Below are 19,384 nucleotides of genomic sequence, written 5' to 3' on the forward strand. Positions count from 1 at the left end.
AGAGGGGGATTGACAGCACAGAGGAAGGGAGAGACAGCACAGAGAGAGAGAGAGAGAGAGAGAGAGAGAGAGAGAGAGAGAGAGAGAGAGAGAGAACACAGAGAGGGAGAGCACAGAGACTGTGACAGAGAGGGGTGGAGAGGGAGTGACAGAGACAGAGTGAATCAGAGTGACAGGGCAGAGAGAGAAAGACAGAGAGAGGGATAGAGAGAGGGATAGACACCGCCCAGAGCGGGAGATGTGGCAGTGCAAAGAGAGAGCGACAATGCAGAGAGTGAGTGACAGCAGAGAGGGAGTGACAATGCAGAGAGAGAGTACCAGCAAACTCAACAGAGCTGAGAGAGAGAGTGACAGCACAGAGAGCGAGAGTGAGTGACTGGGAAGAGGGGGTGAGCACACCGAGAGAGAAAGACAGTGTAGAAACATTGCAGAGATAGAGTGAGAAAGCATAGAGTGACAACAGAGAGAGAGCGAGAGAGTGACGGCACAGAGAGAGAGCATTATACTGCACAGAGAGACAATACAGAGAGAGTATGACATTGCAGAGAGAGGGTGGGGTTGTTCAGAGAGATAGGGAGACAGAGAGACAGACCAGACAGGGAGCGTGACATCACAGCAAGAAACAACACAGAGAGATTGACAGTGACATTGCAAAGAGAGAGTGGCAGCACGGAGAGTGCGACAGAACAGAGAGAGCACACAGAGAGAGAGAAAGCAGGGAGAGAGAGAGTGCAGAGAGAGAGGGAGAGAGCACACACAGGGAGACTGACAGCACAGTGCAGCAAGAGAGTGACAACAGAGAGAGAGACATCAAAGAAAGAGATGCACATAGAGAGAGAGTGACAGCACTGAGATGGAGTGACAGTGCAGAGTGGGGCACTGCAGAGTGTGACAGCACATAGAGAGGGAGATACAGTGCAGAAAGAGAGACAGAGTGACAACCCAAAGAGATAGAGTGACAACACAGAATGGCAGTGACGTCACAGAGAGAGAGATTGACAGTGCAATGAGAGACAGTGAATGATAGTGCAGAAAGAAAGAGAGAGCGAGAGATAGAGAGAGAGAGAGAGAGAGAGAGAGAGAGAGAGAGAGAGAGAGAGAGAGAGAGAGAGAGAGAGAGAGAGAGAGAGAGAGAGAGAGAGAGAGAGAGAGAGAGAGAGAGAGAGAGAGAGAGAGAGAGAGAGAGAGAGAGAGAGAGAGAGAGAGAGAGAGAACAGCCAGGGAGAGTGACAGCACAACATGAATGTGGTAACGGTGCAGAGAGAGAGTTGAACACAAAGAGATAGTGACAGAGAGAGAGTGGCAGTGCAGTGAGAGAGCTAGCGAGAGACAGCTCAGAGAGAAGGGGGATAATGCCAGGGCAGAGAGAGAGAATAGATAGAGAGAGAGCCTGCCAGCACAGAAAAATAGTAAGGCAGTGCAGAGAGAGTATGTGACAGTGCAGAGGGAGTGTGTGTGATGCTCAGAGAGCATGACAAGCCAGGGAGAGTATAATAGCCCATAGATAGTGTGACAGTGCAGAGAGGCTGACAACACAGAGAGAGTGACATAGCACAGAGGGTGACAGCACAGAGAAAAACAGCAAGGCAGCACAGAGCTATAGTGAAATCTAAAGAATTAAAGTGACAGTGCAAAGAAAGAGTTACAGCCAGAGGGAGAGGCAGTACAGACAGAGAGAGGCAGTGCATAGAGGGAGAGAGATGGCACAGAGAGAGAGAGAGAGAGAGAGAGAGAGAGAGAGAGAGAGAGAGAGAGAGAGAGAGAGAGAGAGAGAGAGAGAGAGTCAGCAGAGAGAGACAGTGCAGAGAGACAGTACAGAGAAACAGACAGCACAGGAGACCAGGACCACCCAGAAAGAGAGTGCAGAGAGAGAGATTGACAGCACAGAGGGATAGACAGCACAGAGTGAGAGCACAGAGAGGGGCTGGGAGAGCACACATAGAGTATGACATTGCAGAGAGAGTGACAGCAAAGAGAGATAGACAGCAACAGACCTGATAGAGAGAGTGACAGCACAGAGAGAAAGAGAGTGACAGGTCAGAGAAAGAGAGAGCCCACAGAGAGATAAAGACAGTTTAGAGACACTGCAGAGAGAGAGCTAGCACAGAGTGACAGCACAGAGATAGAGCTTTAAATCACAGATAGAGCTTGAGAGCACAGTGAGAGACAGTGACAGGTGAGCAACAGAGAGTGAAAGCGCAGAGATAGTTTGACAGCACAGAGAGAGTTTGACATGGCAGAGGGAGTGTGACAGCGCAGAGAATGTAAAAACACAGAGAGTGACAGTATAGAGATAAACACCACAGAGGGAGGAAGCTTGACAGCACAGAGAGAGGGAGTATGACAGTGCAGAGAGATGCAGTATATTTAGAGAGAGTGACAGTGTAGAGATAGAGTGACAGCACAGAGAGAGACACTGCAGAGCGAGACAGTGCCGAGATGGTGAGATAGGCAGTGAAGAGAGAGAGCAGAGAGAGACAGCATAGAGATAGAGTTTGACAGCACAGTGAGATGCAGAGACATTTCATAATGCGAGACAGCACATTGTATGACAGCAGAGAGAGTGACAATTCAGAGTGAGAGTCACAACAAAAGTGCAGTGAGTGACAGTGTAAAGAGAGGCAGTGCAGAGAAGAGAGAAGCAGCACAGTGAGAGATAGAGATAGCAGAGAGAAATATAAAGGACATAGAAAAACAATGCAGAGAGAGAGAAAAACAGTGCAGAGCAAGAGAGAGGCCACAGAGATAGACAGCACAGTGAGAGACTGCACAAAGAGAGAGTCAGAGACAGAGCAGAGAGAGAAAGACAACGCAGCGACACAGGGACAGCACATAGAGGAGAAAGTGCAGTGAGAGAGATAGTACAGTGAGCTACAGTGACAGCACAGAGAGAGAGTGTGTGACAGTGCAGAGAGTGGCAGTGCATCGAGAGGGAAAGTACCAACGCATAGAGAAAGAGTGACAATGCATAGTGACAATCACTGCAACTGAGCAGAGAGAGAGTGACTGCTCTGTGAGCGTGAATGACAGTGCAGAGAGAGTGACAGCACACCTAGAGATAGGCAGTGCAGACAGGGAGAGAGAAAGAGAGAGAGAGAGAGAGAAAGAGATCAGTGAGAGATATCAGAGAGAAAGAGAAAGCACAGCAAAGAGACAGTTCAGAGAGTGAGAGAGAGAAAGAGAGAGAAAGAGAGTGCAGAGCAATAGAAAATGCAGTTAGAGAGCACAGAGTGAGGATGCACAGTGAGAAAGAGTGACAGCACAGAGAGAGTGTGACAGAGCAGCGAAAGAGACAGCACAGAAAGAGAGTGACAAAGCAGAGTGAGAGTGACAGCACAGTGAGAGAGAGTGATTGACACAGTGGCGACAGCAGAGAGAGACGACACACATAGGGGGACTGTACACAATGAGAGAGACATTTCAGTGAAAGATACAGCACAGGGAGACATGGACAACTGAGAGAGAGAGTGAGAGAGAGAGAGAGAGAGAGAGAGAGAGAGAGTGTTACGCTCACCTGGTTCCCACGGGGGCGTCGACCGGAACTGGGCCGCTGTTGTTTCCACCAGCGTGACGTGTAGCGCCGAGATGACTGACTGGACTGGCCCGCTCAGCCTAGTTTGTCTGGCTCGCAAGAATATTCTTCTGCAAAGGAGAAGAGGAATTAACCACCTGTGGACTTGAGTGTCAACCCACCTTCCCCACTCCCGTTGTCTTCCCACAGATCACTCTTGATGTCCCCTCCTTAGTCTCACCTGATGGTTTGGAAGGATGAGTTCTCCATCCTGCGTCGACCGCAGGGGCGCGTTGATGACCAGTTACTTCACTGGCGTAGAGGAATTGGTGAGTTCCAGTATTGACTCTAAAGTCCAATTGTTCATAAGAGTTCAAATGTCTGATCTTCACTCTGTCCGATTCCTTGCAGGTTGCTGATTAATCCACTCGAAGATTTCCAAATGCACTCGGTAAGATTCAGGTAAGTCTATTGTGGTTTTCCCCTTAGGGGCCGGGGTACGGCGATGAAGCAGAGTTGACTGCGCCGACCCGAGATGAGGTGAGTACCTCCAGTGGTAAATCTGGTAAGTCCTTGGGGGTAGCTTGTATAGCCTTAGAGAGTCCCCTTGCTCACCTTGCTGTCTTTGTCTCCTTAGGTGTCGGAGGGCGGCCGCGAGATGGAGAGAGCGTGTTGGAATGCTGAAGTACCGCCAAGCAGGTGAGTTCAGCGCGGCGCCGTAGGAATGCGAAGCAATGCTTCAAAGACTTCTGTCTTTCAGTTCCGTGGCGAAATGGATCAGGATTCAGGTAAGGATTAAAGTTAAAACTCCTGTTCTAACCTTTATCCTTCTTTTCTTCTCGTTTCAGGAGTCCCAGGACTGAAGCGGGCGTGGCTGAAGACTGGAGCTGCTGAAAACATGGTGAGCGTTACGCGAAGCACGTGTGGCTGTCCGGGCGTGGTTTAAATAGCCTTGGAAGAAGATCCAGGTAAGTATTCTTCCACAGCCCCACCCAAGTAACAAAATAGTCCCTTCAGTAAAATAGTCCCTCCTAAGCCTCATTTGGCTTGAGTCTTCATGCAGCATGGTCTGCCTCAGGTGAGTATGCAGCATGGTCTGCTTCAGGTAAGTTATCAAAAATGAGCCTGGCGCCCAATGGCGCCAGGACTGACTTTATCTTTATGAGCCTGGCGCCATAGGCGCCAGGACTGCACCCAAACAGCCCCTAACTGGGGCTTTTGGGCATGCTCCAAGTGGCATGATGCCTGCTTCCGGGGCTGCTGGGCCTGGTCTGGTCTTCCGGCGGCAGGCATCATGACAGAGAGAGAGAGGAAGAGAGAGAGAGAACACGGAGAGAGATTGAGAGCACAGAGGGAGAAGCACTGCAGAGAAAGGGGGAGAGATAACAGAAAGGGGGAGAGACAGCAGGGAGAGAGTGTCACAGTGCAGAGACAGAGACCAAAGAAATAGACAGCACAAAGAGAGCCAGCACAGAGAGGAGGACTACGCACAATGAGAGAGACAGTGCAGAGAAAGAGACAGCACAGGGAGACATGGGCAATGCAGAGAGAGAGAGAGATTGACAGCACAGAGCGTGGGAGAGGCAGTGAAGAGAGAGAACGTGATAGCATAGAGAGAGTGTGACAGAGCAGAGAGAAAGAGACCGCATATAGAGAGAGAAACAACACAAAGAGAGTCAGAGCATGGCAGCACCTAGAGAGGAATGTGACAGCATAGTGAGAGTGTTTAATAGCACAGAGAGAGAGAGACAGTACACAGTGATAGTGACATCGCAGAGAGAGTGACGGCACAGAGAGAGTGACAGCACTGAGAGAGAGAGACATAACAGAGAAACATGGACCGTGCAGCTAGAGAGAGAGCAAGAGGGTGGCAGCACAGTGAGGGGGAGAGAGAGACAGCACAGTGAGATAGTAGAGAGAGATTGCAAAGAGAGGGAGCGAGAACACAGAGATAGAAAGCACAGAGAGAGAAAGCACAGAAGGAGAGGGTGACGCAACAGAGAGAGAGGCGGGAGAGGGACAGCACAGAGAGAGTGAAACTACAGAGACTGACAGTGCGTAGAGAGTGAAATATCACAATGAGAGGGAGCATGACAGTACAGAGAGAGAGTGTTATAATGCAGAGAGACATAATGAAGTACAAAGAGAGTGTTACAGCAAAGGGAGAGAAAGAGTGACAGCGCATTGAGAGAGAGTGAATTACAGTGCAGAGAGAGAGTCACTGTGCAGACCATAAGTGGCAGCAGAGAGAGAGAGAGTGGCAGTGCAAAGAGGGAGAGAGACAGTGCAGCACGAGAGATAGTAGAGAGAAAGAGAAAGCACAGAGACAGCAGAGAGAGACAGCGCAAAGAGAGACAGCACACAGAGAGTGCACACAGAGAAAGATACAGCACAGCGAGAGAGACAGCACAGAGAGACAGGTACAGCACATAGAGAGAGAGAGAGCAGAGTTTAACAGCACATGGAGAAGGAGATGTAGCACAGAGAGACAGAGCACACAGATGAAGAGTGACAGACCAGAGAGAAGGTGACAGTGCAGAGAGTGACAGTGCAGGGTTATAGTGACTACACAGATAGAGTGACCGGGTTGAGGGAGAGAGAGAGATTGAGCCTAGAGAGAGAAAGGCAGCCTAGTGAGAGACATTCAAGAGAGAGAGATAGAGAGAGAGAGTGCTGAGAGTGACAGCACAGAGTGAGAGTGTGTTACAGCACTGAGGGAGCATGACTGCAGAGAGAGTGTGACAGCTCAGCGAGAGTTTAACAGCACAGCAAGAGTGACAGTACAGAAATAGTGTGACATTGCAGATTGTGACAGTACAGAGTGACAAAAGAGAGAGAGAAAGAGCACACAGAGAGTGACAGTGAAGGTAGGGGCGTCACAGAAAGATACAGCAAAGAGAGATAGCAAAAAGAGAGAGAGAGAGAGAATGTAAAGAGAGTGACAGCAAAAAGAGAGAAATAGCACAGAGAGAGTGACAGTGCAGAGAGATGAAGTGACATCATAGAGAGAGAGTGGCAGCACAGAGAGAAAGTGGCAGCACAGAGAGACCGTGGCTGCAAGTATAGATAGTGCAGCACAGAGAAAGGGAGAGAGAGATCACAGAGATATACAGCACAGACAGATCGAGAGAGAGAGAGAGAGAGAGAGAGAGAGAGAGCACAGAGAGACAGGGACAGCAGGGAGATAGAGCACAGTGAGAGAGTGACAGCACACAGAGTGAACATACAGAGGGTGGTGGCACAGAGGGAGGGTGACAGCATAGTGAGGGAGAGTGAATGACAGTGCAGATAGAGATTGACAGTGCAAAGAGAGAGGCAGTGCAGAGAGGGAGGCAGTGCAGTGAAGGAGAGAGAGTGACATCATAGAGAAACACAGCGGAGAGAGAAACAATGCATAGACAGTCAGTGAAGAGTGAGAGAATTGATAGCGCAGAGAAAGAGGGACCACAGAGAGAGACAGCACACACAGAAAGAGACAATGCAGAGAAATGGAGACAACAAAGCAAGACAGGGACAGCATAGAAAGAAAGGTCAGAGAGGGAGAGTGACAGCACAGAGAGAGTGACAATGCAAAGAGAGTAAGAGATAAATGGGGAAATGGGGGACCCTCTTTTTTGTTTAAGGGGGGCCTGACTCGAGAGGGTGTGACATATAAGAGAACAAAAAGAGTCAGAAGCTACCCCTGCCTAGACGCAGTTAGGGGTGGGTCCGAGTTTCAGCAGAAAGCTAGGTTAAACAAATACAAGCCAGTAAACATGGTCAAACAAAGAGCAAAGTGGATTCAACATTTATTTTTTGGACAAACATCTAAAAGTTGGTGGGCCTGTAACTCAAAAAAAGCCTTAAAATATACATACATGAGCCCAAGAGGGTGTAAACACACAATGATATGTTGAGCTAAACATTGTTGTGAGAGTTAGTAACAATATTTGTGCAGATTTCTGTACTACTTAATGATAGTAGTACGCCATTATTGTCGACACATTATGTATTTGGTTTTTATGGTTCGGAATATCAATGACCCTCAGCAGGTGCTGAATCTTGTCAATTTGTCTGAAGGGACCGAACTGTCATCAGGACGAGGATATTGAAGGACCGGGTACTGAAGAGTCCTTCAATATCCTCGTCCTGATGACAGTTCGGTCCCTTCAGACAAATTGACAAGATACAGCACCCGCTGAGTGTCATTGATATTCTGAACCAGACACACCAAATACATAATGTGTCGACAATAATGGCGCACTACTATCATTAAGTAGTACATAAATCTGCACAATTATTGTTACTATCTCTCACAACAATGTTTAACTCAACATATCATTGTGTGTTTTCGCCCTCTTAGGCTCATGTATATCTATTTTAAGGCTTTATTCGAGTTACAGGCCTACCTACTTTTAGGTGTTTGTCCCAAAAAATGTATTTTGAATACACTTTGCTCTTTGTTTGACCATGTTTACTTGCTAGTATTTGTTTAACCTAGCTTTATGCTGCAACTCAGACCCGCCCCTAACTGCGTCTAGGCAGGGGTAGCTAGTGCAGAGAGAGTGACAGTGCAGAGAGATAGTGACAGAACATAGAGAGAGAGTGGCAGAGCGAGAGAGAGGGCAGAGAAAGAAGACAGCGCAGAGAGACATTGCTAAGAGACAAAGTGCAGAAAGTGACAGCACACGTTGACAGCATTACAGCACAGAGAGTGTGACAGTGCAGAGAGAGAGAGAGAGCAATTTTGACAGCGCAAAGATAGTGACAACAGTGAGACAGACTGGAAGCAGAGAGAGAGAAACAGCAGAGAGAGGGAAAGTGAAGATAAACAGCACATATATAGTGAAGAGAGAGTGACAGCAAAGAGACAGGAACAGTGCAAAGAGACAATGCAAAGAGAGTGACAGGGAAGAGAGAGAAAGTGACAGCGTAGAGAGAGAGAGAGTGACAGAGTGAAAGAAAGCACACAGAGAGTGGCAGCACAGAGAGTGACAATGCAGAGAGAATGACAGAGAGAAACAGCACAGAGAGTGATAGTGCAGAGAGTGGCATACATGTGTATGGTAAATCTGTGCATTGCAGGATTGTTGCATTTACTTGGTGAGTCTGAGTTCGGCAGTTACATGTTTTCAAAAACATGAATGTCCCCATTTGCAAATGTCACCCCGTTATCAGTAAGAATAATAATGGTTTAATCTGGCTACCAATTCAAGATTTAACAGGCACAGATTTCACATATACCCATGAAACCACAATCATCTTTACCTTGAAGTAAAAGAACATGTGTGCTGTCTCAGCCCAACCATGTGCCTTTCATTTCTGTTCCAATCCTCGACACTCTACCCCTCATTACGTGATAAGGGCTTCCAGGTCCGCAGCCCTGTCAGTACTGCACCTTGGTCTTGCAAGTAATTCATCAACACCCATTTCTCTTCCTCCAGTCTGCATACCGTTCAATCATTTCTGCCATCTCACCTGAGAATGTAACCAATGTACATTTCAATGCTCATGAACTCCCAGGTAAATATGAATTCCCACTGGAATGCCTTGCCTTACGGCTCTCTAAAATTCCCATCTTGTCTGTATGTACAGACTATCTACATAAATCGCTCGTGGACATTCTTTTTCCAAAACTGAGGAATGCTCCACCTGGCCCCATCCTACTAGACACTCCATTCCTGTTTGATCCCTCCTGCCACCAATAACCCTCGCCCCAGGCTCCCCTAATTACGGTGTCCACAGCCACTAGCCACCATGTTGATCAGGGCACTTTATTTTATAAATGTGTTTTATTACACAAAATGTTGGAATTAATTGTATTCATGTGTGCATCTCTCAATCAGTATCATTAGACACCAGGGGCCAGATTACAGAAGCTTTGCACCGGTGCAAGTTTGGACGGTTTTACTGTGGCACATTAGAAAAACTATTCACAGTGACAAGTGCAGTTGGGCATGTTATACGCACCAGGCCAAACATTGCCCTTGTGCAAAAAACGATACATTTTTAACACATTTGTGCACCGGGGTCAAAGTTTGCCTAGTGCTAATACGGATTGGTATTAGCACTAGGACAAAGTTTGCTCTGGAGCAAAACCGAATTGAATAAGTATGTCTTTTGCCCTATCGCAATTTTTGCCCTGGTGCTTATAACATGCCCAATTGCACTTGGCATGGTGCAAAGGTTTTCTAATATGTCCCTTCATTTTTAAAAATAGTGCACACTTTGCCCTAGTGCTAATGCTGTGCACATTTGAACTTGCACTCTGCAAGGTTTCTCGGATCTTAATATTCTGCAAAGGTCTTATAGTCACTTTATTTTTCTTTTGGTGGATGACTGGAAATACCATAAGGCACATCCACGTGATACCTGGCAGTGGTCCCTTAACAAATAATAATAATAATAATAATAATAATAATAATAATCATCATCATCATCATCATCATAATAATAATTTGGCATTTATATAGCGCTACAAACCCTTAGGCATCTGAGCGCTGCTTATTATTACCCACTTGTGTGGTGCTCATTTATCCACCTTGGAAGAATGAAAGGCTGAGTTTGGCCCTGCCGGGATTCGAACCTGCCAGCAGGCTCTTCACAGATGTCAAAGGGAGCGCTCTACTTGCTGTTATATAGGATATGTTCTCACTATGGCCCCACATGTCGCTATAATTTAACATGTGGCTGTTTGATTTTATTCCATAGTAACCCACACTTGGGGTTTTACAGTAAGAGGGCCCATAGCTAAACGCAGCACCCTGTCACCCCAATACTTACTTGGCAACCAAAGTGGTTTGTGGGAAGACCGGAGAGGCAGCGTGGGATTGTGGTATAGGTAAAGCAAATCGAGGAGGGAAATCGGTTGGTGAAAGTGGGAAAGGATGTGCGTGCAGACTAGGGCATGAGGGCAGGAGGTGGGCCAACACAAGGAAAGCAGAAATGGTATGCCATGGTCAAAGAAAAGAAAAGGCATGGAAGAAGAATCAAGGAGCAAAGTACATAAGAGCACAAGTGGGAGAAGTACGGGTGGCAGCGCTGAGAAGGAGAGGAGATAAAAAGGGAGAAATTATACTTTCCGGTAGAGTTTTCTCACGCGTCCCAATGATGTCAAGCTGCGACGTTCGACTTCGAATATGTCGAGATGTCCATTATGGTTGCCGTAGTTTACAATATTGGAACCCTAAATTGTAGGAACTGCTAGAGAGCAGGCAAAGGATGGATCACTACACCAGTAGAGTATGGAAGCGTGAGCTTTCCAACGAGGTTCCTGATTGGGGGAGTCCTTGTAAAACACCCACACATTTGTTTAAAAGGTCCAGGGACATAAAACATAACAATTTTCTGATGCAGCCAATTCATGCCCGAGCATTTCCAGTTGCCATATCACCCAGATATCCCACTTTTAGAACATTAATGCTTCTTTCTTGTGTGGGCAATGTTTTGCCACATAGGTGGCTATTGCCACCATATGCGCTAAAACCAAAGATCTATTCTGGCATTCATTTCAAGCCAACCCCAGCATGTATTGTCAGGCATCACACCATAGCCATATATTTCCAACTTACCCATGGAGTATAATAAAACCAAGACCCCTGTGGCATATGATATGAAGCCACTCTTCTTATGCATAACCATAGCAAGAGATAGCAGGGAAGTCCATAAGTATAATTACATGATGCCATTAAAAAATGGTGGCAGGCACCAGAGCTGCACCCTCTGCACTACCATGATTGGAACCTAAACCAGGCATATGACGTATCACATCATTGATATGTGATGTTTGCACTGTCTTGGTAGCTGCTGGCAGCAACCAAATGACATCTGATGGCTTCTCTCATTGCATATGGTGGCCACAGCAACCTAGGTGAAATATGATTTCTAACTAAAAGGACTTTTATCTGTGTAAATCAGATTATGTTCAAAATCTAAGACTCCGCTTGTTCTATTTTCTTCTGTAGCTGCGCAATACCTATGGTTCTGTGTTCACCGTACATTTGGGTCTGCGACGAGTGGTGGTGATATGCGGATATGAACCTTTAAAGGAAGCCCTGATTGACCACGGAGATGTCTTTGTTGCCAGAGGTGGCAATCCAATATTTGAACGGATGTTCCATGGCTATGGTGAGTACATGTGCCGAGCAAGGGAAAGCTACAATGAGACAGGAAACACAGGCAGTGTTATGTCCCCTATAAATGCGTTGGTTAGCATACTAGTGGTTGCCTTTGTGACTGAAAAGAAGTGACAGAGGGGACTGTAAGTATGGATGCAATTAAATAACATGTTCCCTCTTTCTAGGGGTTACTATCAGCAATGGAGAGCGGTGGAAGAAACTTCGTCAATTTACAGTCACGACACTGAGGACTTTCGGGATGGGGAAAAGAGGGGTCGAAGAGCGAATCCAGGAGGAGTCCGAGAACTTTGTGAACGTTCTCAGAGATACTAAAGGTGTGTTTGCTCTAAATAGAAAATGAACTTATTTTAGGACAAACTGCAAATGTAGAAGCCCAGCTAATTCGTGATTTGCTATTCTTCCATTGGGACTGAGAATCACCCAATGTACCATAGAGAGAAATGTATTTCAATGTAGGATCATTTTATCTGCAAAGCTTAAGGATACTGACAGGCCAAACAGGGGAATTGAATCATTCACTATCAACTACAGTCATGGTAATACAATATTAATAGAAAATCCCTATCACACAAAATGATGAGGGGCAAATATTTGTGTAAACTTATTGGCAGCAACTCTCAAATGCATACAGTTTATTTGCTCTTGTTGTTATCGAAGTTTTAATGTTTATATGTTAACTTATATTTAACACTACTTTTCAACAATATTTCTGGTTGCTCGTTATTTCATTTTAATAAGCAGCTGACTGAGGAGAACACGATTTTCATCTTTTGTCAGGCAAAGAGATTAGTGGGCCAAAACTCATGTTTAAAATACTCAATACAATACTCAATACCTCTGTCAGGTCTGACACATAATCCCTGATGGCTCCCAGATGTGAAAACTCAGACATTTTAAAATGTGGCCATCCCTAGAAGTATTGTTGTGTTCTCAGTGTCTGTAGATTTCGCCTGTATGTTGGAGCCCCTTGAAAAGATTGCAATATCAGAGTGTAAAATGTGGCCGTTTCCACTATACATTTTTGTGTGAAATTTGGCATACAATTTGGTGAATTTTTACAGAATTAGATGCACAGTATGTAAAACTTGAAATGTAGCAGGGAAAATATGCAAAAATAGGTGTCACTAGTTTAAAAGGAAAAAAGGGGTGTGTGGCCTAGATGACACCTAGTCCATAGAGGATCCTAGTGCATTGTGGGGATCTGTGGGCCAGGCAGATGAAGAGATGTATGGTCCTCAGTGGAGAAGGCGGTGCAGGTCAGGAGAGTGGGGGAACTGTGGAAGCGTCTGGATGAGTCCCTGTTGAGAGTGTTTCCATTCTCCTGGCTGGATGATCAGAGGAGGTGCCTGGGGATGTGCCAATCTCCCAAGTGAAATTAGATGGTGGTGGCCATACATTTCACCTGTGATGCTAAAAGTTACATGGTGGAGATGATGTGGAGGTAGCACAGTGGTTCCTTTTGAGCTGTGCTTTTTCAATCATTGCTGCCTACGGGGTGCAGAGATCATCAAAGGATGATTGTGATTGTCACGCTTGGCCCCGCTGGAGGACACAAGGTGCCCACCCTGGCACTTCAGTTTGAGCTGCTCTCTGGAACCCTAGCTTGTTGATCCCCTGGGTGACAGAAGCCAGCCTGCATTTCTTTGTAAGAGTGGGGTGCCTTTGTGGGATTGTTCCTCTCCTGATAACTCAACTGAGTTGTGACTGAAGACACTGCATATGCAGAAGAAGGCAAAGAATTGAAGAACAGGGACTATTCACACCTGCGGAATAAGCAGAACAGGTGTCTGACAGTGGATCCAGTAGAGGGTCTTAAGGAATCTACCCTTCTGACCTAGAAAAGGAGCCTGGGACCTCAGGCAGAAATGTCAGCTGTAATCACTAGGAAGATCCTTGAGGATACCCTGAGTGCTCTGAGGGTCAACTTGAAATCGACCCTTAGAGGAGAAATGTGGATTGGCAAGGGACTATCATTTGACAATAATAGCAGAGAGCACATTTGAAATTGAACATCTCAGAAGCGATCACAATTTGGAAATGCAGGTGCTAACGCAATGGTCTGTGGAGCCTGCCTCATCATCCCTGAAGTCAACATAGGCAATGGTGAGGGATTTACAGAACAAGTCAGGGGATTTGGAGAATCACTCCAGGTATGAGACCATTAGAGTTAAAAACGTGAAGCAAAGGACATGACAGGATGTATGCAAGAACTCTGTCCATCATTGGGAGAGCAGGAGGAAGGTCTTACATTTCAATTTGACAGGGCATACAGAGTACATTAAATAAGGCAGGGAAAAAAGGTGCAGTGCCCAGAGATATCCTGGTGAAGCTCCATGATTTCTCCATTAAAAAGAAGATAATGTCTGTGGTATGCAATAAAAAGACCATTTTGTTTTAGGACAGTGGAATTCAGGTATGTAATAATATTGCCCCAGTCACTATGGCAAGGAAACATAAAATGAAGCCAGTTAAAGAGAAGTTAATAAAGAGAGTGACAAGACACCAGTGGTTGTTCCCCACTGGGCAAATTCAATCCTGGCAGTAAAGAAATAACGACACTGGCACCTGAAGAGGGGTTGGAGGCTCTTTGTTGTTCGGTGAGGACTTTAGAAATGGGGATGTAGGTGGTCCTTTGGATGGAATTAATTAAGTCTAGTGTGACATTAGATGTGCACCACATGGTATATGCATTTCTATCTCATTTTGCCCATGGACAAAGAAACTTCAATAATACAGATTGACTCTGAAAGGGGCTATCCTCTGCTGTTTCTAACCACACTTTTTGGAGATCTTGGGCTTCATCACAAGTTGGGTGGTAACCCTTAAAAGTGGCGGTAATGGAATTAGTGCCACCAATACCGCTCTGCTGGATCGTGAGCCGGTGCAAATGCCGCTGACTCTAAACGCAGCTGGAGCTATTACAGTCGGGGCTATTACAGCTGGCCCTAATACTGCCAGCACTATTACTGCCAGTGGTATTCTAACTGGCCACACGAGGCACAAAGACAGCTGCATCACAAGTCCATATTAGGTGGTATTAGCGCTGAAAACAGGTGCAAATACCGCCAAAAACACAGTGATGTCACCTCCAGCTTCCGGCTGGAGGTAAATGAACACAGGTGCCTGAAATTAAGCCACAGGTGAACCCAACACACCCAGAGGGCTACATCAGCCACACCCATACCCCAAACACTGTCCCCAAAGAAAACCTGCTCCCACTAGCCACTGTGAGCTGGGACATGCAGCTGCTCATGCTGCACTTGGAACTAGAGAGGTAGGACAACCAGGCCAGGGCACAGGGAGTACATGGGGGGTGGGGAGGAGGAGGAGGAGAGCCCAAGTAAGGTGTGCACCGATCTGATGGGTTAGGCCCTCACCTTGGACACTCACCGTCAGCCAGTTGGTCACCGTGTACCACCTCAACAGGAAGACCATGACATAGCTGTTCACCACAATACTGGATGACATAGGAAGCAGGATAAACATCTGGACAGCTGTGCCCCAAGTGCTGAAGTTAGTGTCCATCCTACTATTCATTGGAACTGGCACATTACAGCACTCTGTGGCCATGATGCATGGCATGGCACAGCCCACATCCTGCGCAGTGCTGGGCCAGGTGCTTGAAGTACTCCTATAGCAAGTTCAATACCATATCTCACTGCCCACCACCACAGCCCAGGTCAATGCCATGAAGGCACATTTCTATTCCAGTTCCCAAATGCTAAAAGTGATTGCTGCACTGTACCCATGTTGTGCTGGTGGCCCCCCAGGCCCACGAAGCAGTGTGCTGAAACCACAAGGACTATCACCCCCTGAATTTATAGGTGTCCGACAAACCCCAACGTGTACATCACTCACTGCTGTGCTCGCTACCCTGGTTCCACCCACAATGCAATGGTTCTATGGAACAGCACACTGGCAGGATGCATGGAGAGGGACAGAGGACAACAGACCTGGTTAGTTGGTGAGGAGAAAAGCCACCACAAATGTGCTGCGGGGCACATGCCCAAATGGGGGTGGGGGTAACCACACAAAGGATGGCATGACAAGCAAGAAAATGTGAAATTCGTACTTGACCACCTCCCACACCAAAGTCAAAGTACAGGCAAGGGAGCATGCACATGTCAGACGTAACTGTATGGAGAAGCAGTAGTACACATACAGCAGCAACCATATACACCAACCTGACTACAGGTACCACAATGCAACATGCTCTTACCAAAGCAATGGTGTTGAATGGTCACAATGTCTCACACAACAACAACCCTGCCTGCACACATGTATGGCCAGCCCACAATGCCCACCCGTTGGCACCAGACAACCAGGGAGGGCCCATGGGGAAGCCAGCATACCACATGCACAATGTAAATACACCTCCACATGACAGCCACCATTTCTGCTGCACATATCACTGAGTGTTTGGGAGAATCCTCAAGAATGTGCTAATTTCCCTTACCTTTTCAGACACCCAGCAACTTTGCTGGATTTCTAGGATTTAAATTTTTACCTGGAAAGAGTGTGAGCCTTTTTCCCCACTCTTTCATGTATTTTGATGTGTGTTTTACTTTTGTGTTCTTTGGATATGGAGTTTTAAAACAACTCCATAGACATCATCTTTTTCTTGTGTGCAGTGGCACAGGGGTGTCCTTCAGACTCCCCAAGGTTTAAATACCTTCTCTGGGACTGACTAATGTCTCCCAGAGCATGTAAAGTTAAATTTACTTAACTAGTCTTTTTAAATGTACAGACCCACAACATACTATCTTCCTATAGAGTGTTGGAGGGGTTGCCTAGCATCCCCTGAGTCTAAACACTCATGTAACAGTCAAATGTTACCCTTTTCTACTTAAAATGGCTGGTGGCAGTGATTTTTAACAAACTACCATGATTTCTCCCGACTGTGAACACCGGTAGCTAGAAATCGGGTCAGTCATGTTTTCCAATATGGCGCCCAAGACCTATCTGTAAAAACAGACTCCGGTCGACTTTTTCGTTTCTTTTAGAAAAGGTCCTTCTTGTGTTTAACTCTGCGTGCCAAACCAGGTTTGTTCCCTTTGTTCGTTGGCCTTTGGCGGCCTTCAGTGCTGAAGCTCTCCTCTGGCGCCTGAGAGTCTGGGGTGGACAGGATGTGAGGGAGGTGCCCGAAACTCCCTGTGCGTAGTCTCATAGGAGCCCTGAATTCACTCTGGCGTGATTGGCCGGCTGGCTGTCCAGCAAGGACAGCCACCCTGCTGTGCGAGTGACAGATAGGCTGGAATGAATGGGGGAAAACTGTTTAAAAGCAGGCCTCTGGGACTTGGAAAGCAGAGTCGACCACCTGAATGAGAGAATCGAAGACGAGCTGAAGGAAGACGACTGCTGCAACTCCTGGTCCACTGGTGAAGCCCTGCTACAGGTCTGAATTGCCTGAAACTCCCTCGACAGAGAAGCCCTTCAAGGATGACTTCTTCCGTTGAGTAGAACAACAAACTCACAAGTCACCTGTACACCGTCCCTATACTGGTCGAATTTTCTTCAGAGTGCTGTTGAAAACCGGATAGCCAATGGGAAGGATAGCAGTTTGTGGACTTTAAGGCACTCACACCTTAAAGCAACGTTTTGCCAAGCTTGTGGCCTCTTCCCTGGGCAGTGCAGGAACCTCCCAATGTCCTCCTTCTTGTCCCCACGACTGATGCTCAGGAACAGCAAGATCTGCAGGCACTGCCAGGAACAACTGCCTCAGCTACAGCTCTTCTTCATTTAAAAGGTACTGTGCACATGCGGTCCAGAACTCCATTTGGTTGCGGTGAAAGTTTGCAAAACTTTCCCGTCTTTGAAGGCTTGTCCTTCCTTAAACCAACATCTGACTTTTCGCCTGACCAACTACTTCTAGAAACCGTGGCAAAGACTTAACCGTTTACTACCAGAACTGTGCTATCCTATGCAAGACTCTGAACCACTGATTTTGGCCCAGGCCTATTGAATTTAATTGCTGGTTGTAGTGAACTGAAACTATTTGCCCTACCTCTGAAAGTATTTGTGCCTTTGATTCTTATAACCTTGTCTTTTTACCCCTTTCTAAAGTAACTGAAGTGCCATTTTGCTCCCACTTCAGGGGAGCTGAACTTGTTCAGAAACTGATTGGTTATGTATTGTAGTGTATTAGATTGTGATATTGAGCTGCTCTTGCTAGTGGAATGTTTTCTAACTGACTGTGTAAATAAATGTATATTCTTTTACCAAGAAACCTTGAGTAAGTGTTTGTTTGAATCGGTGTGATTGCTAGTCCTTTGTGTAACCTCTTGTATTGCTCACTTTACTCTTGAGAGAAGTCTGGCTGCTCAGCCACTGCTACCACATTACTGTGTAGTACAGGCTTGTACCAAAGATGAAATTGTACTGACACTTGTAGTCTTAATTGTGTGTAGTGTTCGAAAGGGTACTGCATGTGTTTCTGCCTAACACTGACATACACCTTACTTCAAGCGAACAGGGTGCATGAAGCACAAACAGTGCATGGCACGAGAGACACTGCATGCACAGATATAGAATAGACACATGCCGGCAAATGAAGGCACATGTGCACGCACAAGTATTCTAATGATCTGATATTGTGTAAGTCCACCCCCACACCTCACACTGTGACTAATACCTGTGCCTCCCCCATGCAGGTGAATCCGCAAACGCACAGCTGCCCTGGCTAATGACCCCTGTGCATGATCCACATACACCACAGGAGAATCCCTACAACCACGCTCATAGCAGGACCCATGTGTGCACCGAGCATGCCTTTGGCTTCCTGAAGGCATATTTCCGCTGCCTTGACCATACCGGTGGAGCCCTGATGTACACTGCAGAGAAAGTGGGCAAACATGTGCTTGTGTGTACCATACTGCATAATATCTGCATGAATAGAAATGTTCTACTACCCCTTGACGTGGACATGTCACCCCCAGAGTGTGAGGATGCAGTGCTTGTGGCAGAGACACAACAATTGCACAATCAGTAATGTGCTCACATTAATGAAGTTCAACCATTGTTTTTATTGAATGGAGTGCCCCAACTATCCCCCCTCCCACCAACTCCCCATCAAACTATCTCCCCTCTCCCTCCCACCACCAACTCCCCATCAGAGTATCCCCTCCCCTTCCCACCACCAACTCCCTATCACATTATCCCCTCTCCCCCTCCCACCACCAACTCCCTATCACACTATCCCCCCTGCCCCCTCCAAACACCAACTCCCCAGCATGGCCACTCATGGCAATTAGTGTCTCAGAGTCCCTTACAGCTATCGCCTCTATCCCCTGCCAGCCCCCGTTAAGTTTGGGCACAGAAGGCACTGTGACTGATGGCTTGGCATGCCCTGCTGTGACCCATCTGTGGGAGTGGTTGAAGTGGACGGGATGGAGCCTGTCCCCAGGTTGTGTTGGTGTTGTACCTCCATGCTCTGCTGGATGGTCTCTGCCAGTGCAGAGACACCTTCAGCCATCTCCCTGACCCTCTCGGCGTACAGGTCAGGGCGGCCTTACTGGCAGTTGTCTCAACCCTGTTCCGTGCGATGGCCCGCACAATCCTGTGGGTGGCTCATTGAATGCTGTCCCTTATGGCCTGCCGGTGTTCAGAGTGCATGTGGCCAGTTTCCTCCATTTCCTGCTATCTCCGCTCCATCTCCTAGAGCCTCTGCAACAGCATGCAGTGTGTTGGTGTGTGCTGTGTGGGATAGGGGCTGTGCACTGGCCCTGGGCTGTAATCAGGGGAGCCATAAGAGGGTGTG

The 19,384-nt window shown here is 47.0% G+C and overlaps 1 protein-coding gene across 1 annotated transcript in view; it reads left to right on the forward strand.

Annotated features, from left to right (window-relative positions):
• LOC138566774 (cytochrome P450 2A13-like) overlaps nucleotides 1-19,384 on the forward strand; it is a 300,408-nt gene that overhangs the window by 39,258 nt on the left and 241,766 nt on the right. Inside the window, exons 2-3 of the mRNA XM_069644422.1 lie at nucleotides 11,455-11,617; nucleotides 11,793-11,942. Coding sequence (XP_069500523.1) covers nucleotides 11,455-11,617; nucleotides 11,793-11,942 — 313 coding nt within the window. The remainder of the gene's footprint in view (nucleotides 1-11,454; nucleotides 11,618-11,792; nucleotides 11,943-19,384) is intronic.

The sequence above is a fragment of the Ambystoma mexicanum genome, chromosome 2p, assembly GCF_040938575.1.
Source record: "Ambystoma mexicanum isolate Mex_15411 chromosome 2p, UKY_AmexF1_1, whole genome shotgun sequence".
Taxonomy (NCBI): domain Eukaryota; kingdom Metazoa; phylum Chordata; class Amphibia; order Caudata; family Ambystomatidae; genus Ambystoma; species Ambystoma mexicanum.